Consider the following 25,430-nt stretch of genomic DNA (forward strand, 5'->3'; position numbering starts at 1 on the left):
ATACGTAATCAGATAAAATTCGTCAATTCGATTTTGTTCAAAATTTTACTGAATGTTGACAGCAAAATTTTTCACAGTTCAAAGTTTTGAAAAGATATTTGAGTCGAAAATCAATTTTTACCAACTTTTATTAATTTTCTTGTTTAGGTTTTTATTTTTTGTATGAAAACTGTGAATTCAATTTTTCTAAAAATTTTAATAAATGTTGCAAACAGTATTTTGTATAAGTTGAAATAAGCTGGAAACCATAATCTCAAATTTTTAAAAAGATATTTGAGTCGAAATTCAAATTTGACAAACTTGTAGTAAGGTTTTTTTTAGGATTTTATTTTTTATAAAAAAAAAACTATTAATTCGATTTTCCTCAAAATTTTACCAGATGTTAAAAACTTGATTTTTCGTTGCACAAAATTGTTTTGGAGACAAAATCATTTTGTATTCGTAAAATTTTCGAAGTGAAAGTGTTTTTGGTTCGTAAGCTATTTAGAGTTAACCAACATTTTCACCTTTATTTTTTAAAATGCTATTCATTTAAATTTTGCATCTTTCTGTCTTTTTATATGTACGGACGACAAGAAAACGACACGAACGTACGATCGTTTGTTCACACGAACGCACAAACATCTTTCTAAAAATCTTTTATCTCGACTCTACCGACGTCGAAAAATGTCAAAATTTTCAATTTCACATATTTCTTCCTATGGAAAGTTAATATTCATATTTTCATATTCATATTCATATTTATTAATTCATAATTCACATTAAGATTACAACCTTATTATTTGTGAAAGCTTTATAAAATATATTAGAGCGTTCGAGAATTTTAAATTTAGTAGATACTAAAAATACAATTTTAAAACTATAGTTTACAATATTTAATTTAATTTTTTTTTTTTTTTTATTAATAAGTTATAATAACCCTAAGCATCATTGGTCATATGCGTCAAAAGACAATTTTTGAATGCGTTTGTGTTAATTATTCTTCTAATTGTAATAGGTAGTGAGTTCCATAATTGAGTGGCATGGACAAAAAATGTACGTTCAGATTGAAGACAAGCAAATCTTGGCTGGATCAGTACGACAGTTCTTAGCGAATTTGAAAAAGTTAATCGGTTGTGCAAATAATCAGGTTGACGAGATTGTAAAATACTGTGCAGCTGAATGAGAGTTCTAAATTTTATAAGGTTATCAAAAGTCAGACCCATTATTTGTTTAGAATAACTTGAAATATGGTCGTAATATCTTATGTTGAAGATGTATCTGGCAAAGTTGTTGTATATAACATTAAGTTTTCGCCTTGTATTTGAGTCAACGCTACACCACACTTCACATCCATACAGCAGAATAGGTAATAGAAGAGATCTTACAAGCAACATCTTACTACTGACAGGAACAAACCTTTGGGATGTCCACAGTAGACGCAGAGCACTATATAACTTGCCAATTGTAGTAGCTGCATGGTGATTCCATGTTAAAGTCTCGTTAAAAATAATACCTAGATTCCTAGCAGACGTTACAAATTCAATAACTGAGCCAATAATATGTATATATTTTTTGGGGTATTTTGAAAAAAAAATCTGAAATTATATAAATTTCTTCATAAGTAAATGTACACGTTTTAAAATGTTCCATGGTTTACAACGTACACAAAGCTTATGAAATTTTAAAATAAAAACTTCCAGGTAATAATTCAGCATTTAGATTTTATTAAAACATTGTCTAGTTTAAAATCGTACGCAACATTATGCTACCTGTCATCGTAAGTGCTGTGTCCTGTCATCGTTCTCCTTGTTCAACAAGTTCAACATTTGTTCTATCAACTAAACCTTTTTCTCGCCTCTCCATGTATTCAATATAACTATATCTGTGGAAGACATTAAAATAAATCATTAAAAACATCAAAAAAAAGGAAAAAAAACTTACCCAAACATTCCAACTATCATCACAGAAAGAAGTAATTTCAGTTTAATTGATGTACAAAGCAAAGGACTTATGATGTATCCTATAACTGAGCCAGTAGATTCCCATAACCGAAAATTACTATATGCTGCAATTTCTTTTCCAGGAAATAGAATTCCCGAAAAGGCTGAAAGAATTAAAGTTAGTTTAGTTTGATTTCATGTATTTCCACTTTGTATATTAAATTTCCATATTTGATATATATAGACAAATGAAATCAATTTCAACCGATAGTTCAACATTTAAACTACGCAGTAATGGTCATTTTAAGTAGGTACTTTCATTTAAAAGCAAATGTTGTTGTCAAAATTGTTTGAATTTTCTTTGGACACACGTCGATTTCCTTCGAAAATAAGCAACAAATCGACACATTAGTATTTGAATAACAAATATCTAGTTCAGAAATGACTTTTCCTACCTAATTATAAAACAAAAACTTTCGGAATAATATCCATCCAATTTTTTTCCATCGGAAATATTTAGGTAAGTTTACATATTTTATGAAAACCTGCATACCGGTGTATAAATATACATATGTATTATGTACATACATAAATGTAGAAAATTTGTTAAATTCTAAGGTTTTTTAAATACCTATGTAGCTATCTATTTAATATGACACAATCAAAATACTCGTAGATGCTGGCAGTATTACTACTATAAATAACGCAAGGAAGTGAGCAGATAATAACAGCGGAAACACTATTTTCCCTAAACTTAAAACATTGCAAAAGCTATCCGAAAGCTTAATAGCAAATATAAAGTGAAAAATTAACGCATTTAGGAATAAGGAAAATCTTAGCAGAAAGTTACACGAGCTGTTTCTCTGGAATATGTATTTTAAAATCTATAATAACAATGAACATATAATTAAACTTAAAATGCTCAACATTGTTGATGCATTTGCTTTTTTTTCTTTATTAAAAAGGGGTTTTCTTAGGTGCCCAAAACGGGACTTTTTAAACTTATAAAAATAAATTGGGTGGCGCGACAGTCCGTTGAGAACCAAGGCCTAGTGACTTACAACTCTCAACCATTCCTGTGTGCGAGTAATGTTGTCAGGAATAGATTTCAAACTTGCTTCTTCAAAAAAGAGTTCAGAAGTATCTACAAGTAGAGAGTTTAATGCATTGACTACTAGTTGAATAATATTTCTAAACAAACTTCGACCTAAAATCATCAATACAGTTTTGGAGAAAGAATGGACGCCAGATGAATTGCGAGATGCTATTATATTTCCAATCCACAAAAAAGGATCGTTGTTTGATGCAGCTAACTGCAGAGGGATATCCTTTTTAAATGCACCTTATACAAGATATTTACAACGATGATGCGTAAGCTTCTTGTTAGTTGTATTGAGACCGGGAAATTGCTGAGGAGTTCCAGGCTGGATTTAGACCAGGATATTCAGCAAAAGATAATGTTTTTATATTCATGAGCTTGGCAGAGAATTTTTTGAAACAAAGGAAAAAGCTGTATGTATTTTTTTATCGATTTTAAAGCAGCTTTTGATACAATTGATAGAGATACACTATTCTATAAGCTGTATAGCCTTGGGATATCATTGAAGTTTGGCCGCGGAACAACGACCGCTGTATGGACAGGTGAAAAACTCTCAGACTAGTTTGAAACCTCATCGGGAGTAAGACAAGGTTGTACATGAAGCCCTACCTTGTTTGCATTATTAATTTAGACTTCCTGCCGGTTGGAGTGGATTTTGCAGGGATGCGGATTAAGGCACTTCTGTTCGCAGATGATATAGTCATGTTTGCGCAATCGCCGGAAACTCTGCAGCTCATGATTAACAGGGTTTACTAGTATTTTCAGCAATGGAATTTTATACTAAATAAAAGTGGTGGTGAACGTAATGCATCAAATAAAAAATGGAGCTATATTCGCGAAAATATTGAATGTGTGCGAAAATACAAATACCTTGGCATAACTGTTTCAAATAATTTAAACATGGATAAACTATTGAATGAGAAATTGGTTAAGGCAAAAACTGCTATTAATATGGCCAGGAAACAATGCTTCATGAATAAGTGTATAGGTAGTACCATTGAATAATTACAAAGCAAATGGCAGCAAAATGGCTTTAATAATCCTTTTTTACTCCACTTTGATTACATACATACATATATCTTTTTTTCGTCACTCGAATTTTTTTTTTAAAGCAAAGAAATCTGCCAAAAATACTTCTAAAATAGTTGAACAATCTAAAAGGTATGCCTCCAACTTATGATATACATATATATAATGTGCCTACATATATATGTACATATTAACCTCCATTTTGTGCATATGAATACCTCCCTCTATGTAATTAATAATAACCTAGCAAACATTAAACTAAACAATATACCTACCTGCCTATACTTAAATACATATAAACATATGTATGTACATTTGCAATGCATCCTTTGTAATAAAGTTTAATTCGTCCATTATCCCAATAATGTTTTGAGAAAAAAAAAGAAATTTAAAAATAAATCCATCCCAACCCATATAAAACTAATAACAAAATTCAAGAAAAACACCACGAAACTCACAAATCCTCATCATTTCGAATTACATCCGATACAATGTTTAAATAACCCGCCGCCGTGCGATACTAGCGACTTATGAGCAATAAGTGTCGCCATCTTAAGTAGGATCTACCCGGTGTCCCTTCTATTTGTAATTATTCAATGATAGCACATAGTAGCAAGTTTAAAATATTTGAAGCAATAGCTGGAGCATACTTTTATATGGATCGCAGGTATGGGGATTTAAAAGTAAGTACAATTCGCTTGAAAAACTCCTAACGCACTTTATAAAAAGAATATTTCATTTGCCGAAAAATACGCTAAACTTCGTTATAATGCTGGAAAAGGGTGTCTTTTCATTTTTTATAAAAACATTGAGGTTGCAAGCGGACTTCTTGCTTAACGTTTTTGAAATAAAAGCCATAAAAGCCATACAAGATCAAAACAGTTGGTACCGAGAGTGGCAAGATTTTGCTGAGGAATGTCAAATTAATTTTAATTTACCCATCGAGGATTTAACAACAGCTAAAAAAATCTTGTATGAAGTCATTTTAAAGGTTGATGAGAAATGTAGGGCTGAATATATTGCTGAAGCGTCTAACTCCTTGCACAGAACAACTTACAGCAGATAAAATCATAACCTTGCAGAGAACAACTTTTTTAAGGATTCTAATAATGTCCGTGTGATTTCTATGATGGTCAGACTACGTAGTGAACAAATAGATTTAAATTTCATTCCACAGAGACCCTAGAGTTTAATATATGCAACCTATCAGAAAGAGAGGATATTGTCCACTTCTTGGGAAAATGCCCAATTCTTAGAGAAATCAGAAGGAATGTATTCAGAAAAGACTTTCTATCGGAAGGTGAAGTGATAAGTTTATTGAATAAAATGAATGTTGTCAATCTTTAGGAAATTTTCAAAACTGCGCTTAAATATTGAAGTGCTATAATGAACGAAAATTTTTGATTGTGTTTCTATTCACTGTTTTTTTAAATTATTTTTAATCTACCATGAACTGTTTATAGTTAAAAAATTATAATTATAAAAACATTTTTTTATTATTTAAAAGTAATTATATTGAGGGCTTTTTACATTGATTGTGTTTTGTTGTCAATCTGGCAGACGGCAATTGCCATGCTATAATCATTTTTGTAAACATTTTTGGTGTGTAATGTAAATTTTACTTTGATTCAATAAAATCTGTAATCTACCTATCTATCGTCAAAACGATAAGATCTGCATTTTCCGCAGGTGATGAAAAGAAATTTGTATTCATACAAACAAGTGACATCAATATATTGTGATATTATAATTGTGATGATTATCGTCTGAGAATAATGTTTACGAATTGCGATGAAAACTGTCGATTTGTCATTAGAAGCAATATTTTTCGAAAATCTTGCTTTGCATAACAGGATATACAGTTGTGTTTACAAGAAACAATTATGATATACACTATTTATTCTCAATTGTTGAAGTGATTCCTTTGAGTATCTTCGTTAAAATAAAAATCCAAAAATTAACTAAAATATCAGGCTATGACGATTATACTTTGTTTAAACTTCCTTTCCAGAATTTCTTCAATAACATTAATGTTGGCGCTTTAAGAAAATAAGGTGTCTTTGAATTTCACTCTTAAGTTTTAAAATTGCTTGACTCGAAGCTGAGCGCCATTTTTAAAATATTTCGACTGTTTGATTGCTATTACACGATGAACTAAGATGCATGCATCTTCATCGAATGTTTCTTTGATATTTCCGATTTTACTGTTCGATTTATTTTTCATTTCCGTGTTGGTAACTATGTGCTCAAGCAATAATTTGGTTTTCGTTTCGTTGACGGCTTAATTATAATATATTTATTTATTATTTATCTAACCTAATCGTAGCAAAAAAACAACGAAATTTATAAAAAATGCTAACGGAGATGTTTTTCTCGAACATAATGAAACCATATGAAACAGAATAAAATAAAACGGACAAGAGAAAAGAGGAACGTCAATTTGACTGAAAATCTTACCCTCGTGACCATAGACAAACCATATAAAGACCGGAAACAAATCTGTCATTCTGGTTTGCCTACAAGCTGAAACGTCTACTTACACGCACCCTTAAGGCCCAACTATAATAGGCATAAGCTAGCATATGCGCGCATAAGTAAACGTGCGAATACAAAGAATCTCAATACGAGTGAACATAATGGAGTCTAGCTACGTTTCGTTCAATTTTTCTCAGTTTCGTTAACTTAAGCACACTTAAGCAAGAGCGATCCCAGTCGCTCGCCGCATAAGTAAAATCTGACATGTAGATACGTGAGCAAAATTTTCATTATGGCTATGCAGTAATTTCGCAAACTTAAGTGAATTTTCGTTGTGTTTTTGACATAAGCTTATGTTTACTTATGCCTATTATAGTTGGGCCTTTAGGTCTAACATCAATTCACCGCTGCTAACATCAATTCACCACCCTCTAAAGTCAATTCACCACGAAAATAAGGAATAGTGCTGAGAAATTCTTTAGGGGTGGCACCTAGTGGCTACGGCGACATTAGCTATTGCATTTTTTGGGAAGAGTACGATAGCTCAGGCGACAAAGTTTGATGACGGATTTGTATAGAACAGTTAAAAACAAGTATTTTTTACTACGGGAGCGGGTCTGTTTCCCCCCATTTAGGAGGTAGGGACATTTTAAAAAAATATGTAAGTTAAATGGAAACAAAATATTGGTAATACTTACAACTAAGTTTTATAAATTTTTCAAAGCCAACACTTTTTTCTATTAGCTTTTTTTGAAATCAAGTCAAAACTATGCAAATTAGAATAGTTCCTTGAGATATTACATTTTTAAATTAATATTTATTAATCGAAACATCTCAGATGCCAACTTAAGACTAAAATCGAAAAACATTTTTGCTGTTAACTGTCGTTAAATATTGTTTAAGAAAGACCTTATGATTTCTTATACATGAATCACTTATTAAGAAAACAACATGTTCCTACGCGATTCTATTGAAATGTAACATAATATTTAATATCATATTTTATGATCGAGAGGATCGTGCTTAATGCTTATTATTATATTTTGGTTCATATTTTCTAATTAATAATGGAATAGATGTGTTAATTTGCATAGTTTTTGAAAAAAATTGTTTTAAGCTCAAAATTTGGCCAAAAAAGGTAAAAAAAAGTTTTGAAGTGTAATTTTTAATACTTAATTTATCTATTATTGTTTTTAGAATTCATTGTTCATATTTGTTTTTGATCAAAAACTGAAAACCAGATGATTTTATGTCTTCTTGTTCTTGATTACCAAAAAAATATATTTCAATTGAATTATTGTTTCCTTCCTTGAGTATTTACATACGTAGTCTTATTTTGATAGGAATAATCGAATATTTATTAAAGTATACCCAAGATAAATAATTTTTTTTAAATAGAGCTTATTTAAATGCTAAAGAAACTTTTGTAAGAAGAAGTGGCAAGAAATTGTTAATTTTTTATATATTTAAATACTATATTTAAAAGTGTGTACTACGTATAATACACTTTTCAATTCATTTGTTGTATTATGTAAAGAAAACCTGAAATATATTAGCGAAAATGTAAAACATTAATTTTTTTTAATTTTGAATCTAATATAGAGTTCTGATTGAGGTAAAATTAAACGTTCCAAAAATTATATTTTTGAATGTTATAATAATTCTTTTTTTATCGAATTTAAAAACGATGACTATTTCATAAAAGAATTTTGATAATTACAAAACAGTGACCAAGTTTTAACAATTTCAATATAAGTTTAGTTTTTCAAATAAAAATAAATAATAAAAGTGTGACATCACCTCAACATCACACATACCTTAAATGTTTATTTCTTCGAGGTGAGTTTGAAAACGTCAACAAAAATTCCAATGTTCGCATTTTTAAACTTTTTCAATAGGAAAATACGAACATTGGAACTCACTCGGAGGTGCTTTTTTAAGTTGTTTTGTTTTTTACTAAAAAGTGTGAACGCAAAGTTCCTACTCACACTTCAAGGATTCCAGAAAGGTATAAACCATTCCTGTAGGTACATTATTGTACCAAGGACACGACCGAATGAGTTCCAATGTTCGTATTTTCCTATCGAAACTCATTCGGTCGTGTCCTTGGTACAATAATGTACCTACAGGAATGGTTTATACCTTCCTGGAATCGTTGAAGTGTGAGTAAGAACAATGCATTCACACTTTTTTGTAAAAATCTAAAAAACTTTTAAGAACATGACCAAGTGAGTTCCAATGTTCGTATTTTGCGGCATTTTAGTAAACAAAACAATTCGTCGTAGAAGTCAAATTCTCACCACAGCTATTTTAATAAAAAAAAAACATCTGTCAAAACAAGTAAATACACCGCATCGAATTGTTGTTGCATTTCATATTTCAAAATGGACGTCATGACAAATTACAAATACAACAATGTAAACAAATGGGTGTTGGAGGGTAAAACGTACGAAAGATTCCGGTCTTTATATGGTTTGTCTATGCTCGTGACACAAGTCGATTTTCTTCTGTGTTTTCTCCTGAAAACATATGTATGTTTTCTATCCTTTTATAGCAAACCTTACAAAAGTGGAAACTTTAAATGCATTATGGGAGAGCTTTATCCGAATCAAAAGCTCGCCAAAATAAGCAAAATACTTATTATCTGTCGGATATTATGGGAAAAGCAGAATATCAAATAATGGCACCTTGAAAGTTGGTTCCCACACCATCTGGAAGTCAGTGCGTGTACTGAAAATTAGAGATTGGTTTTCTTTCGATTTACAGTCAAAGTACATATGTAGTTCCCATAAGAAAAAACAACTTTTTTAAATCAGGATAGGAAAATATATCAAAAATGTAATTCAACTTTAAGAAAATTACAACATTCTTTATTTGTTAGGTATTTGTTGTTGTTTTTTGCTTGTGATTTGCTCACACTTTATAAGAAGACATTACACAATTTTAATGTTTCTAGTTATTTTCCATCCGATTTAGATATAAGAACAAAGTATTATTATTTGTAATCATATTGTTGATAGTCATTGATATAAAATTATTTAGTAAAATTAATGGTTTTCAATTTATTTGTTTGTACTTTTCTCTTATTTGCAACACTGAGAGTCAAATGGACAAAATATGTATCTTCAATTGAAGGTTAACGCACTAACCAAGGGAGCGGGTCGAAATGCTGTATTTTAAAATACTGCATTTACTACTGTAAATGGGACACCGGTGTCCCGTTCAGTTATATTTCTGATTATTACTAAACGCAAAATAATTTCGAATCAAACTCAACGCATGCTTATTTTTTTGCATTCGTTTTTAACGTTTTCTTTAAGGTTGGTTGATAGGCAGGAGAAAAAAAAAGGAAAAACCAGTATAATTACATTTGGAGTTTCTACCGCGCTTCTTTGGTTATTTTCTTAAGCGATTTTTTTTTACTTTTTTGTTTAAATTAGTGACTATTTAGTGAAGAATTTATAAGAATGGTAAGTAATTATAATGATTTTGTTGTTATTTGTTGCAATGAGTGACTTTTATAACTAAAATGTGAAATTAAAAGTAAAGGGACACGGTTGTCCCAATATGCGAAAAATGCGTAATTGAAATTCATAATTTTTAGGCAAGCAAAGGAAACAGGATTTTCCATTTGAATGATTCCGAAGTTGAGGAATTGCTAATGGCTGAGACCAGTGACACTGCAGATGCACTCACTCTGGATGACGAAGACCAGTCATTTTTATTAGCGGACATGCAAGCTGGAGTATCCGAAGCTATAATTGAGCCACCTGCTCCACCAGAGTCTACTCAAAATCCAGGCCCATCTGCAGACCCTTCATCAACTAGCCCGACCAATTCATCACCTCGTGATCCAGTTCCCGAGTTTAAGTGGAAAAGGAATGTTTATCGCAGGTATAATTTTGTTGACACCGAATATGAATTTGGTAAGATAAACATTTGTCAAGAGTTACAATCTCTGAATCCTATAGATGTATATGAGACAGTTACGAAACTAAAATTATTAATTGAGGAATTAATAATACCAGAGTCCTTACGTTATTCTAATCAAAATGGATCGGTGTTCACTACCGATCTTCAAGAAATAACAGCTTTCATTGGAATGAACTACGTCATGGGTTACCATGTATTGCCCACATTGAGAAGCTACTGGTCCGCTGAACCTGACATGGATGTTCCTTACATAGCTAAGGTAATGCCACTATCACGATTTGAAGAGATTCGAAAAAATCTGCACTTCTGTGACAATGAATCTCAACCGTCACCGACATCACCAACGTTTGATAGGGCGTAAAAAATAAGATTAGTAATGAACCATTTCAATTCCAGTCATCAATGAACAAAACAATGACACAAGCGATTGATGAACATATGGTAAAGTTCAAAGGCCACAATATCATGAAACAGTACATGCAAAATAAATCAATAAAAAGAGGATTCAAAATGTGGTGTCGTGCGGATTCAAGTACTGGATACCTATTCCAATTCGATTTGTACACCGAAAAAAAAAATTCTGAGCCAGAAGTAGGACTGGGAGAATCCGTTGTCCTTGAACTTACTCAAGATTTGGTGGGTCTTGGATGTGAGATTTATTTCGATAGTTTTTTCAACTCACCTATGCTGCAGTATAGACTTGCAAAGACAAATATAAAGGCATTTGGCACAGTAAGGACACAGCGTAAGAATACGACTAAAAATCTTCCACAAGACAAAAGTATGAAGAGAGGCGATATTTACGTTACTTGCTTTGAAGGAATATCTTTTATCAAGTGGATGGACGACAAAGCTGTACATCTCCTTACCAACTTTTTGTCACCGGTACCTACTCATAAGGTAAAACGTAAACAAGTAGGATCAGCGCAATGTCTAGAGATAAAATGTCCTGACATCGTCCATAAATATAACAAGAACATGGGTGGCGTAGACCTCATGGACCAGAAGAAAGTGACATACGAAGTTGACAGGAAATCAAATATAATATATATTATCTGCGGCTGTTTTATGATTTATTGGACATCGCTTTGAACATTTGTCCCAACTTATTTCCTAGAACCTGTTCGTTAGAAAAAAAAATTGCTATGTGCATATTTAAATAACCTTGTAAAACACTAATAAATGCAATTATAACCATGAAATCTTAAGTGTAGTTATTTTGTGCGTCAAAGGGTTAAAATATTGTATCTCATAATACTGTATAGGCGTGGCGTACGAATGGTCGACAAAAAAAATGTCGACTGGCCAACTGAAAACTTTACAGACTCTTAAAATGTCGACTGAAGTTTGATCGACAAAAAAAAAAGTTGCCCATTTAAATGTCGACTATAAAAAATGTCGACTACAAAAAATGTCGACTGAAAAGTTGTCGGTTAAAATGTCGACTGTTGTAAAGAAAAAAAACATGAATGTAAGCTTTAATAGTTATCTGAGATTTCACATGCATGCGGCGTATGTAAACATTAACAGTTAACCGAGAGTGACTTGTTGATCGACAGTGACAAAGTGAATGATGTTCACATGCATGCGGCGCCGCATGCATGTGAACATCATTCACTTTGTCACTGTCGAACTTTTACTATTCGATATTTTCAAAATCGACATTATAAGAGTCGGCATTTTGTTCGGTCGGTATTTTTATCAATCGACATTTCGACAATCGACATTATAATGGTCGACTTTTTTAAATCGACATTTTAAAAATCGGCAAATCGTACCCAACCCACTGTATAGTACTGGAAGTTTTGACAAATCAATTGTTTATGCAATTTTTGATTATGATAGAAACAATTCATGTACAAATGGGACTTATAAGTTATCATAGGTACATACATATTATGTATGTTATTGTTGAAGGGAGTATATTAGAACATTATGCTAATCAAAAATTTTAATGATGTTGTCTTAAAAAAAGTATTCTGTACATCGAAATTCTGTGTTTCAAAATGCTGTAAAGTGCACATTTTTTTACATTGTCAAATAGATTTTTATTTTTTTAGCTTTGAAATACTGAATTTTGAAATACACAATTTTGAGATACAGCATTTTGATCCATACAGTATTTCGACCCCAACGCAATAACCAAACACCATCGTGGATAATGAATCAAAATTGAATACATTTTGCAAAAGACAAAAGATGGTTTGTGTATGAACTTTTTTTTTTCAAATGCGGTAACAACGAAACAGACCTATCAAGTTGCTTCGTACATACAAAAGTTAAGTGGCCTGGAGCATTAGAAAATCTTTTTTATAGTGTGGCTACACCATTATTTGTATCTGCCTTATTTTCTTTTTGTTAGAACATTTGTAGTACGCTTTTTTTATTTACTGTTTCCAATTATTTCATCACTCTGATATTGCGATATTTGCTGTCAAATCGTGATAAATCTATTGATAAGAAAAACTGTGTTGTCTTGATCGAACAGCAGTAGCCTTAATGAAGCAGAAAGAAATGGAACGAAATGAAATGAATAATAGAATTCACTGAGCCTATTAAATCTATCATTGGAAATTTTTGGAAGGTAGTTTATACCGAATGTCTACTGACAGAAATCTTAAGAACAAAAACTAAATTTTATATAATATATTGTAACGTGATACCAAATGAGTATATTTTTTGAAAAAAAAATCCAGATAACGGTTTTTTTGTTATAAATCAAAAAAACTGAACAAAATATGTCACCTCGAAAATTTCAAGGATACGATATGATTTTATCTCCAAGACAATTTTGTGCAACGAAAAGTAAAGTTTTTAATATCTGGTAAAGTTTTGAGAAAAATCGAATTGACAGTTTTTCTTATAAAAATTAAAAACCTAAAAAAACATTACTCATTTTAAAAACTTTGAGATATTGGCTTTAAATTATTTTTTTCTTTTAAAAAATATAGTTGTCAATAATCAGTAAAATTTTGAGGAAAATCGAATTGGCAGTTTTTTTTTACAATTATACTAAAACTTGGTAAAAATTTTCTTACGACTCAATATGCTTCTAAAAATTAAAAATATAGTCTACCAACTCTTTTTGTTTCACAGAAAATATTGTTTTCGATTTTCAGTCGTTTCTTTTTTTATATAAAAATTCAACAGTCCGTTTTTTTATAAAAAAATATAATCTACAAAAAATAGTAGGCAAAGTTCGTTACAATTGATGTTCAGTTCTTGATATCTCTCAAATTAATTTCATTCATCATTCATCTGTAAAAATTTAAGAAATGCTACTAATTTGGTAAAACAAAATTACACTAAAAATCTATTTAACAAATCCAGATTGTCAAACTAAACTATTTCTTTATATGAAAAATATTGTTGCTAATTTTTAAATTTGTAAGAATAATTCAACTTACAACTTTTTTAATCACGAAAACACGAAAAAATACAAAATTGTATACAAGACCAATAGACAGACACGGGATGGGAAGTTATCAGTGTGGGTCGCATCCCAGCCTCTATTTTCTTTTGGAAAAGAAAACACTTACCATTTGAATTAATGAAAAAAATAAGGCTCTAACATGTAAAACAAAAATTTAGCCGGGTCCTTAGCCCGTAATCAGTTGTCACCGTCGCCAGTTTCATATTTCTATCAAGAAATATAAGACAAATATTCGAGGAAAGTTCAAATAATTAACTTTTTAGGCAGAAATTATTCCTTATTTTACTTTTCAGTAAAACCAGGATATCAAAGTAAGTTTCAAAGGTATTTATAAAGTTATTTGGTTTGTCTGTTTTGATAACATTTATCCAAAACCGGACAAAGAAACAAAAGTCCTCCTTTATACACATTATGCAGATACAAAAACTGCTAATGGAATTAATTCAATTGTTGCCGCGGTTTTAAAAAACATAAACTAAATAAAAACTAGTACAATAAGTACCTACCCGTTAAAGCAATATCATTTTAATTGCTGTTTCAGAGTATGACTATTATTTACATACATAAATGTAAATGAATAAGAATTATTAAATTTTGATAATTACCGTTTACGTTCACCAACCAAATTCCATCACAGATACCCCAAACAGCGGCCATAGCACAATAAGTTACATAGTCACCTTCAACAGCTTTCCATTGATGCATCCAAATCAAAAGGGAAACATGAATTACGAATACTGTTAACATAATTGATAGACGTCCTGCTAACTTAGCCAATGCTCCAGCAACTCCTGCTGCAATAGCATTAGCGATTCCAAAACAAATCATTGCAAATCCTATTCGTGAGATACCCCAACCACAAGCAACAAATGACTGAAAAAAGTTGAAAGACAATATTGTTAGTATATTAATTAAAATTATTTTCATTTGTATAGTTTACAGCTGTAAAATCAACGGCAACAAATGCTTCTTCAAGGCCGATAAACATCGTTATTGGTAACAATAGCAACTGGTATTGTTCAGAAAGTAATTTAACAGTAACTGATAAAAGTTTGCAACCTGATTGTCCTTTGCCAGCTTCATGGCGGTCCATTCCATACCTTTTCAAAAAGATAACATTTTTATTTGCACTTAAAAAAATAAACTAAAAAACTGAATTTAAAACAAAAATCCTGTTAATTTTTAATCAAAACCTAGATGATTGTTTGTTATCCAGTTTATGAGAAAATTAAAAATTGTTGAAACTACGAGTACTTTCCTATTAAATTTTAAATAAAGGTGCTTAAACATTGTGGTGCGATCTTCTAAGGCACACTATAGGATTAAACCGCCGTAACGATTTTCAAACAAGATTTCTAAAAAGTGAATATGTTTTTGAGAAATAAAAGATCATTTAAATTTTTGAAGACAAAATTAAATTATAGGTACTGTTTTTAAACAGTCTTTTTGGATACAGATGCAAGTTTGTGCGATTCAGTCGTGCATTTTGTTTTGCAATGCATTACAACTGTGTACATCGGGAAATTTTAAATGTGCAACAGATGTTGATATTAGATTTACATAAGTACATATGTGCAAACAAGATAAATTCCAAATTTCTTTTAGCCCAGATTTTGTATAAAAAGAATCTTTGTATATATACTCAATATTTCACCTACCCCAAATCCTATTATGCAGGTTGGTAGGGTGTTGAAGGGAAGTAGCAGGGGGTCACATTGTGGTTGCAGAGATGCTGCGTTCCCCCTAAACATACCTTTATGTTCATTCGCCAATATCTGGTTATTTATGTATGTAAACTAAAATAAATACCTAACAAATTCTAGGATAGCTAGGATTGACCATTACTTCACGGTTATAAATTTAATAGCTGATTTACACGACTTCAGCCGGGAGGTATTCAACTATTTTATAAAAAAAAAGAGGATGAAAAAACTACTATTTTCTTATATTGTACCTAATACTTCTTTGTAAACAGTATATGTTGTTCTTTGGTGAGGTGCATATACTTATTTTATATTATATTTTTTGCCGATCTGACACGGGAGAAAGCAACATAAAATTATCCGTGGGTAAAACAGGAATTTGTAATGTCAAGGCCTGCAACCTTCAGTGTCTGTCCCTGTGCCTAATTGATAGACGCAGCAAAACAAAGCTTTATAGAAAATTGAACGGGTATTCGTTAGTAATCATCGGTATTCTGGGGATGAAAACGACTTGGCCTTGTGCTGAGCCGAAAAGAATTTTAGCTTCAATCACGTTCCTCTGCATTGTTACTATCCGTAATCTAGTACCATTCCATAATTTCGATGCATTTAAATTCCTCATAGGTATTATTGGAGCCTCAACTTTTAAATCCTGTCTAGGCGGAGGAAGTCCTGATGTATTCAAAGAATTTAAAAATTCAATTGGAATATCAATAGCATTATCTTGATCAGTCAGATTATTATCAATAGAAAGATAGGTTTGTTAATGGGTCTGAAACAATGTAAGAATTTTATTATTTACGCTTGTAACAGAATCGTTTTAAGGTGCTAAAATCACGTAACCAATCATCCGGTTTCTCTAAAATTTCAGCGACTTGCCGGTAAACTTTAGCTTTTAATTGGTCTTGTTCATTGACGCTAGTTGCAAATATTGCTTTTATTAGTACTTCACCATCATTATTTAAAATATTTTCACTTTCTATATCCAAAAGAGTTCTTGAAAATTGTGCAGCATTATTATCACCACCCAAATGCACGCGCATGTTTGTGTTCAATCTTAAAAGATTGACAGAAGCCCACAGAAACGAAGATTTTTCATCACTTTTTGTACCTTTTGGCACAACTGTCAATGTTAGCCGAAAATCACCAGCGAACAGTATCACAAAAACTCCCATCGGACGTTCACCAGCTCTTAAAACTCTGAGAGTACGATCCAGAGCTTTAGGGCTACCTTTATTTAGCATAGTAGATTCGCCCCCTACAGTAAAAGTCGTTTCTTTAAGCACTTTAGCTAGTGATCTTTGTTTCGAGATACTACAAAATGGATACTCTTGGCTTGTTATCTTATGTTATCTCGTGCTCGCAAAACGACGTTTGAGTTCTGTCTTTGGCGCACGGTCAGCTTAAATAATTACTTGAAAATTTTCTATATTTGATAGCATTGCTTCAAAAGCACTCTTGAAGCTGCGCACGTAAGGATTGTGACAATTTAGCAAATATTGCAGGTCGTATAATTATTCTCTGTAAGTATTTGGGGCTATCGACATTCGTCGTTGTATATCGCTCACCGAATCAACCATGAAATATATTTGCAAAAATTTCGGTTTGTCAGGGTTGTTTGGTACTAAAGATCCAGCGGAATGATAGATTTGACCCTAAACTTTAATTGTAGGCATACAATCTCTGTCTGATTTCATTGGCACCGAATGACGTCATTTGGAAAGCAGAACTGTAAACACGAATCATATCAAGAAAATGTTTAGAATGTCAATGAGAATGGTTCCGGTAGATCACCAACTTCTGCCAATAAAACTTTTCCTCCTGAACAGCAGAGTTCTTTAGGATATTTTAATGCACGGCAGTAATTGCACTTGCTATTCATATTTCCGATTGAAACGTGAGATCAGTGAGTCAGTGATATTTGAATTTTATATGTATAGATAAAAAATTATGAACTAACATTATCGGACTTTATTCATGCCTAAAACCTGCTCCGTGATATCCTCTTTCATTAAAAAAAATGAATGACAATTGGATAAGAAGTTTCGAAGCCAAACCGTAACAAATATTCTTTTGCTTGATTTCAGTTTTATATGTATAGATAATACAAAAACTATAAACATTAATCCACAAATTCGAAAATGAAATTAGTCCCCAAAAAATAATGAAATAAATTCCCTTATAATTATGAAATAAATCCCCAAAAGGATTGAAATAAAACCTAACATTAAGAATGGTCTTATTTCGTTTTTATAAGGCTTTTTTGCTACCATCCTCTTCGCCCACCTTATTTTTGTTTACAAAAAGAAAAACTTTAAAAATTGATCATACTTTGACAAAGTAAAATAACGCCAAATTATTTTGAAAAATAAAACCAAATGATTTTACCAAAGGGAATCCACCCCAACATTGCGGGGACTAAAATAAAAGGGGGGCATGCTGTCCCCCTGTAACTACCCTGCTAAGACATATTATAAGATTTGGGGTAGGTTAGGTTTGAGGTTATGTGTGTGCAAATTCTTTTACATTTAAGAAATCTGGGTTTAAATTATATAAATTTGATACAGCAGTACCACCTTGTTTAATTCCAGGTTCTTAAATTGTTTACGAAATTTTTCTTAAACCCAACCTAGTACCTTCTATTAATCCAACAGTTTATTCGCCGTAATGCTCTGCACAAATCAAACTGTTGAAAAAATAAAAACAATTTGGCCTTATTACTCACCAAATTTAGGGATATATTTCAAAGTTATATTCATTTCACTCCGAAATAACTTCCCAAATTAAGAATGAAATAAGTCTAAAAACATAAATAAAATTGGATAGCTCTTTACTTTAAAAGATCTCCCCTTCCCTTAAAATTATTTGAGGCGTTATTTTAGATTTGTCTTGGGGTGATTAGTTCTTGAATAGTTATTCCATATCTCAAGAACCACCAAATATCTCACGACCCAATAACGCAATCCACTTAAATGAAATTTTACATTATAGGTTTTACTCCTACTAACAGACTGATTGACTGACTTTTTGATGTCATCCCATTCGATTTTTTTTAATTGTTGTTGTTTGGAAACCATCCCCTCAATTTTTTTTAAATTCCCTTTAGTATCTTTTTTTTGTTATTAACGGCATGAACAAAGTTATTTGAAGCTATAACTCTGCGATACCTATCATAAACATTCGGACTTACGGATAAACCGGACCCATTACAATAATTTCCTATGTTAAAACCAAACATTTTTTTTAAAGTGTCCTATTTCAAAAATCAACTAAATACAAATTATCAAATAAGTTACCTCTTTAATGAATCAACTCCAAAAATAACCAACAGACAAGCCAACACCATACAGCATAAAAATATCGCGGATAGTACTTGAATTTTTTCTGGTTGCGGTGGAATTAAATTAGGATTAATATTAGCATCAACACCTGGACAAAAGTTTGCTCCACAAATTTCAGCAACTCTGCTCTTACTAGGAAAAGTTAAGTTTGGCATTACACCATCAAATTCCCCTGCCGTTGCAAATGATAAGACTGCAAAAAAACCAACTCTTGAAATCCATAAATAATTTAGTAATCCTCACTCCTTTTATTAAAGAGAAGTGAATTATATTATACTGATAAAGACATTTCTTACCCGACGATGAAATTAGATTTCCCCAGACCTGCGCCATCTGATAGAAAACAAAGAATAATCCAAAGAAACGGACAACATTAACATCTTTTACGCTGTCATTTCCCACAACGCGGGTAGTCGCCTCCGCAACAATGGAGAGATATGTGCACTTCGCACACCATAATGGACCACCTCCAAAGCCAACTCCCAGTGCGGCGGGTATGAATGTGTAAAAACGCGGATAAAATTGAGCCGCAATATATGGCATGTAGGCTATGAAAGAAAGCGCTATTGTCCATTTACAACCAAACCATCTGAAAGATTATAAAACAAACATTCATTGAGTATATTTTATACAGTACTTTAAATTGTTCTACTCACATAAAATGTATGTATTTATTTCAATTTGTTAAATACTAAACAATACTTATAATCTAAATCATTTATTCTAATCTGTTAAAGAACATAGTTTTAAACTTCACCCAATTTTAAATTATAATTTAGAGAGACTCTACACAAAAGTAAAATTTATTATATATATTAATATCAATTGATGGAGGGGGATATTTACACCTTAATTTGATCTATTAAATATTTGGCACAATTGCTGCTGTAGTAGAACTGATGTAAATGATATTGACCCATTGATAACAAAATTGCAAAAACTTTTTATGATTGGTGAGTGTTGGAAGGTTTTTAGCGAGCCCTCGAGAGTAACAAGGAAGTGTGTGTTCATGTGACCATGGAAGACAACGAAGGCAAAACGCATAAATCTTCTTTGAATTGCTTCAATTCTTGTTATATAAATGGAGTAGTATGGTGACCACACTACACAACTATATTCAAGTATAGTTCTTAAAAATGAAACAAAGAGAAGCTTAAGACCGTAATGGTCACGGAAATTCCGACCGGATTACTATATGAATTCTAGGATCCTATTGGCTTTCTTAACTATGTTTATTTAATTTTCATTAAAAGTAAACTTGGGATCAAGAACAACCCCTAAATCAGAAAATACAGAAACTTTACTTAAATGATATGTATCAAACCTATAACTGAAAGCAAAGGGTATAAAACTCATCATCATCATTTAAAACGAGATAGTTTGTTTTGCATCATTTCTTAAATACAAGTCTTCTTGCAATAGTAAACATTTAAAATTTGATTTCATACTTTTGAAAATCTTAATTTCATCAGCATAACTAAGGACGGACGAACTTTTTATGATCGAAACTAAGTCATTTATAAATAAAATAAATAAAACTGGACCTAAAGTCATTCCCTGAGGGATGCCAGAATTTACATGAAATTGATCCGAATACTCATTACAAAATACAACACTATAAATTCTATTTTTTAAACACAATGAGATCTAATTTAAGAAATTGTTGTTAAAACATTAATTGTTTAAGTTTAAAATTAATGTTTGTGACGTAACTTGTTAAAGGCTTTACTTAAATCAGTAAATACAACTTTTTTCAAAAACATCTTAACAAAAGGGCACACATATAATTGGAGTACAATGAAAAGAAAGCACGTTACATATAATAGAAGATATACTGAATGTAGTTATCGGGAAAAAGTGAACTATTTAATTACAATTAAAAAGAAAACACATAACGGATATCATAAATAAGTAAATTATTTTTGTTTGGATGGCGGATGGTACACCATTAGGGCCTGGACAGAAACACATATCCAATCTTGTGATACTGTGCGCAAAGGTTCCTTCGTTTGTTTCAAAATAAATTCAACTAAGAAAATTTACTTCAAAAGAAGAAGAGTATGAACTGTTGTTATCAACCTTTTATGAAGAAGTTTGCAATTGAAAATTTGCAGTTTGTGGTATTGAAGAAATCAGGAAAAACACGATTTAATTCATACCCCTGCTTAAAAGTTATCTTCTATGCATTGCCCTTTTTATAATACAGAAATCTTTATTTAATATGAAATTTTGAATTACAACAAAATTGTTATTATGTGCTGGAAAAAGACACACAGCGTCGCTTTGAAGAATGGTTCGTGTATCTTACCCCTTAAACATCTTACGTTCATAAATGTTCTGCCTATCACCTGCAACGCCACCTGTTTCGTTTGCAAGCAAGTGTCTGTGACATCTGTCCTCTCATAGCGTCTTCACCGGGAAGATATTTCTGCGACGCTGTGTGTTTTTTTCCAGCATAACATAATAACAATTTTGTTGTAATTCAAAATTTCATATTATGTGCTTCTCGAAAAACACACATGCGTCGTCGCTTTGAAGACGTGTTTAATCTCGCTGGTGATAAGGCACAAAACGCTATGTGAAAAAGGTTGTATTTTTATTAAAAAAATTAACCAAAAGTAATTATTTATTTTTCATTTAATTTTGTTTTCTTTTTTGTTAACATAAATGGGTATTAATTAAAATATAATAATCCAGAATACATTTCTAATCTGGACGAAAATTCGAAAATAAAAGTTTCGATTTATTTCTATCTTTCTTTTGCATCTTTGCCTCTGGCAAGTATATCCTGAATAGAATGATTTTGTTCCCAACTGGCTGAAGCTAAAGATGATCTGATGCTTCCCGGTAATGCTTCAATACCGGCATCTCTGAGAACTGATCGAACCCATCCACCTATAACAGTCCTAGATGCTGGTTTTGGATCACCTGTTAAGGTTATAAAAAGATTAGACAATCCGTTTACCTTTGTTCTTCTTTTTTCCGAAACAGATATGAGCTTATTAATCCAAAATACTGGACAGACATTTTGATTAGGATGTTTGGATAAAAGCCACCCGGACTGCCTATGAGTGGAAGAATCCGTTTTGGATCCAAAAACTGGCCACAATATTACATCCCCATCCGCTGAAGACATATTATCTTTTGAAATCCGCAGTAATGTTAGATCGTGCACCCTGCGACCTGATGCTAACAAGAGAATTGTAGCTGTTCTTCTAGATGCCTCAAACAATGTATTTTTAGCATTGGATGAAGCCAACCAGTCAAATACAATCTGAGGATCCCAAATTGACCATTGTACTTTTCTCGGTTGAGCAGATGAAATTGCTTTGAGCACTTGTTTAACCAAAATATTTTCGGAATCTTCAGGTAACTGGACACAGAAAGTAGCTATGGTTGACTTTTGAACCAAAATCGTACTGTACGATAGATTTTCGTCTAAAAAGAAATGCGCTAGAAACCTCGCAACGTGTTGAGATTGTGGTGAATTCGGATTTACTGTATTTTGTTCGCACCAGTCTAACCATCGTTTAATTGCTGAATAATATATGTATATAGAGTAGAACGCCTCCAGCTTTCATTGAAAAGTTGTTTTTCAGGAATAGACCATTTGTCTATTAGTTTGCCGCACCTCCAACTAACCAAGCCTGAAGGGCTAAACGGTCTACTTGAGCTGGTGGAAGGTTGGTTGACACATCCACTAAAACTTTTTGTAGATTTTCTATTTCCATTGGATTTGCTAGGGCTCGTGACCTCAAATCGGCCATCCAAAACGTTTTCTCCCAAACTGGTGCCACTATAATGTAGCGCCCTTTTGCCAAATTGAAGTGATCTAATACCCTTGGCATTAAATTGGGCGGTGGAAATATCCAACATAGTGGAAAGTCCCACTGATGGCTGAAGGCGTTTGAGAAGAGAGCTAATCGATTTTTGCAGTCTAATGAGACGTAGCTGTTTAAGACGGTTGTTTCTGCAGACGCGAACAAATCGACGTCTGGAGTACCCCAATTTGAACATTTTGTTTGTTGTCGGAGACAACAGGTGCCGCTCTGGCGGACGCTGTCCCCGAGACAGATTGTCCGTAATGCAATTGTACCTCCCCGGAAGGTATTGTGCTGACAGACGAATCTTCAAACGGTCTGCAAGAATCAATAATTTTCGTGTTAGTGCCAGTAGACTTAAAGAGTGTGTTCCTCCTTCTTTTCGAATGTATGCTACCAATGTTCTGTTGTCTGACTGAACAAGAATGTGGGCATTCCTCAGATGATGTTTTTCTGCGCTCGGAGCCGCATAAACCGCATACAATTCTTTTCGGTTTGAATGCCAATTTTTCTGTTCCTTGCTCCAGACGCCCGACAACAGTTTTTCGTCTATCTGCGCTCCCCAACCTGTGTCCGCTGCATCCGTTGTCAAGAAATTGGTGTACGGCTTTGGATGCAATTCTGACTTCATGTGAATGGCTCCGCTCCACCATCTTACGTCGACAACTACTTGTGGTGGAGCTCTTTGTTTCTTTAATGGCTGAAGAGGCTACAAAATATTTGCAATTGACGACAGTACAGGCGACCTCTTGGAACTACAAACGTTGCGAAATTCAATTGGCCTAACAATTTTTGGACTTGTTTCTGACTGTGGAGCTGTTTGGTCAAAAAGATTTCTATTGAATGCAATATCTTTTCTTTTTTCTTTTTTGAGAGAGAAATTGTACTGACCATGGTATTCCATGTTACTCCGAGATACTCGAGTTTCTGCATTGGATTTAGTACCGCCTTTTGGTAGTTTATCCACCATCCCAAGAGTTCCAAAGTATGCACAACCTCCGCGGTTTGTGAAATTAATTTCTTCTTGTCTTGATGGCCAACCAAAAAGTCGTCTAGATAGACTAAAACGTGAATGCCACGGTTTCGAAGGATCTCCGCGATCCAATTCGTTAAAACAGCAAATATTTGAGGAGATGGAGAAAGACCGAATGGTAGAGCAGTCATTTCCAGTATCTCTTCGTTGTAAACTAGCCTTAGAAAACAACGATGGCTCACTGATATAGGAACATGGAAGTATGCTTGAGATAAATCGATTTTTACCATCCAGTCGTGTTTCTGGAGAAACTCTGGGACTACTGCATGGGAAATTAGTTGAAAATGCTTTGTCTTTATATAAGAATTCAGACCTCGAAGGTCGAAAATGGAACGAAAACTTCCGTCGCTTTTTTGAACAAGAAACATTTTGGACAAGAAACTTGGCCCTGCAATGTTCGAATTTTCCAATATATGTTGAAGCTTCAGCTCGTTTATTAATTTCTTCATATTTGGAGAAGTAGTGGTTGAAAATGTTTGTATCAATGCCGGTGTTGGAAAGTTTAAGGGGGGCTTGTGGCAAAACGGAATTCGAACACCAGAGATGATTTTCATTATAAAATTGTTTGCTCCCAAAGAAAGCCAATTTGTCCGAAATTCCTGAAGACAGCCCCCCTTGAATGATTTGTTTTGATCGTCACTTCTTATCTGTTGTACGAAAGGAATTATTCTTTGAATCCCTTTTAAATTTCTTTGAAATTGCTTTGCCTCTGTTTGACGAACGAAAATCATTACAAAAAGTTCGAGATGAATGAAAAGTATTTGCAGACGGCTCTTGGAAATTCGTATTTCGCTTAGATTCTCTCTTATCTTTTCAGTAAGTGGGCGGATTAAGCCACATAGATGTACCACCAAGCGAATTGATTATTGAGCCATAATTGGTCTGATCGAAAAGATGTTCAGCACTTGGAGGTACTTTTCGCAATGTCGACTTCAAGTTTTTATTTCCCATTTCGGATAGAATGCGCTCACGTCTAACCTCGACGTACTCAGCCCTTTTTCCGCATACTACTTGTAACATTTGTTCCATAACTTTATAGTTTTCAGAACTCGGACCAAATAATTCTACAAACTTATCCAGTAAGTTAGAAGTAGTTAACTCACTTGAAGAATTATTTGCCCAATTAATTATAGATTGCAAACCTGATCGCATTAAATCTTTCGAATCCAGCAAGCCATTCGTCAGGCCTGTCATTACTCTTTCAGTCGATGCTAAATAATCTTTTCCCCTATTCAGATGACATAACTCATTGTTGACTTTTAATTCGATAAATCCAGGAGGAGCTAAGAAACCCTGGAGCGACTTAAAGTATTTAACATCTTTCCATGAATCAGACAGAAAATGCTGGAGCTTAATCAGAGACTCTTCTTTAGCATGAGGTGCTTGCTTAATAGCATATTTGTTGTCGACGCTGGTTTTTGCCTCACCAAAATCGAGCATTCTTGTCTGAACAGGATCAATCAAGAAGGGTGTATTGCCACCTCTATCTCTACTTGTTGCTGGTAAATTCGATTCGTTCCATTCACCCGAGGATGGAAATTGTTGAGATGTTATAATATTAGTTAAATAACTTACTTGATTAAACAGAGCCTCAATCCTTGGATCTTGTTTTGCTCTTTTGTTTGGAGGCCTCGAAGAATT

General features: G+C 32.7%; 1 protein-coding gene across 3 annotated transcripts in view; it reads right to left on the bottom strand.

The window, feature by feature from the left end:
- Nucleotides 1-1,683: 1,683 nt before the first annotated feature.
- LOC129950027 (UNC93-like protein) overlaps nt 1,684-25,430 on the bottom strand; it is a 64,475-nt gene continuing 40,728 nt past the window's right edge. For all 3 annotated transcript variants that reach the window (XM_056061789.1, XM_056061790.1, XM_056061791.1), the window contains 6 exons: nt 19,232-19,524; nt 18,891-19,128; nt 14,832-14,991; nt 14,497-14,764; nt 1,924-2,086; nt 1,684-1,864 (listed from right to left, as the gene is read on the bottom strand). In XM_056061789.1, the coding sequence (XP_055917764.1) occupies nt 1,777-1,864; nt 1,924-2,086; nt 14,497-14,764; nt 14,832-14,991; nt 18,891-19,128; nt 19,232-19,524 (1,210 nt within the window). In that variant the 3' untranslated portion in view covers nt 1,684-1,776. The remainder of the gene's footprint in view (nt 1,865-1,923; nt 2,087-14,496; nt 14,765-14,831; nt 14,992-18,890; nt 19,129-19,231; nt 19,525-25,430) is intronic.

The sequence above is a fragment of the Eupeodes corollae genome, chromosome 3 (genome assembly GCF_945859685.1).
Source record: "Eupeodes corollae chromosome 3, idEupCoro1.1, whole genome shotgun sequence".
NCBI classification, from domain to species: Eukaryota; Metazoa; Arthropoda; class Insecta; order Diptera; family Syrphidae; genus Eupeodes; species Eupeodes corollae.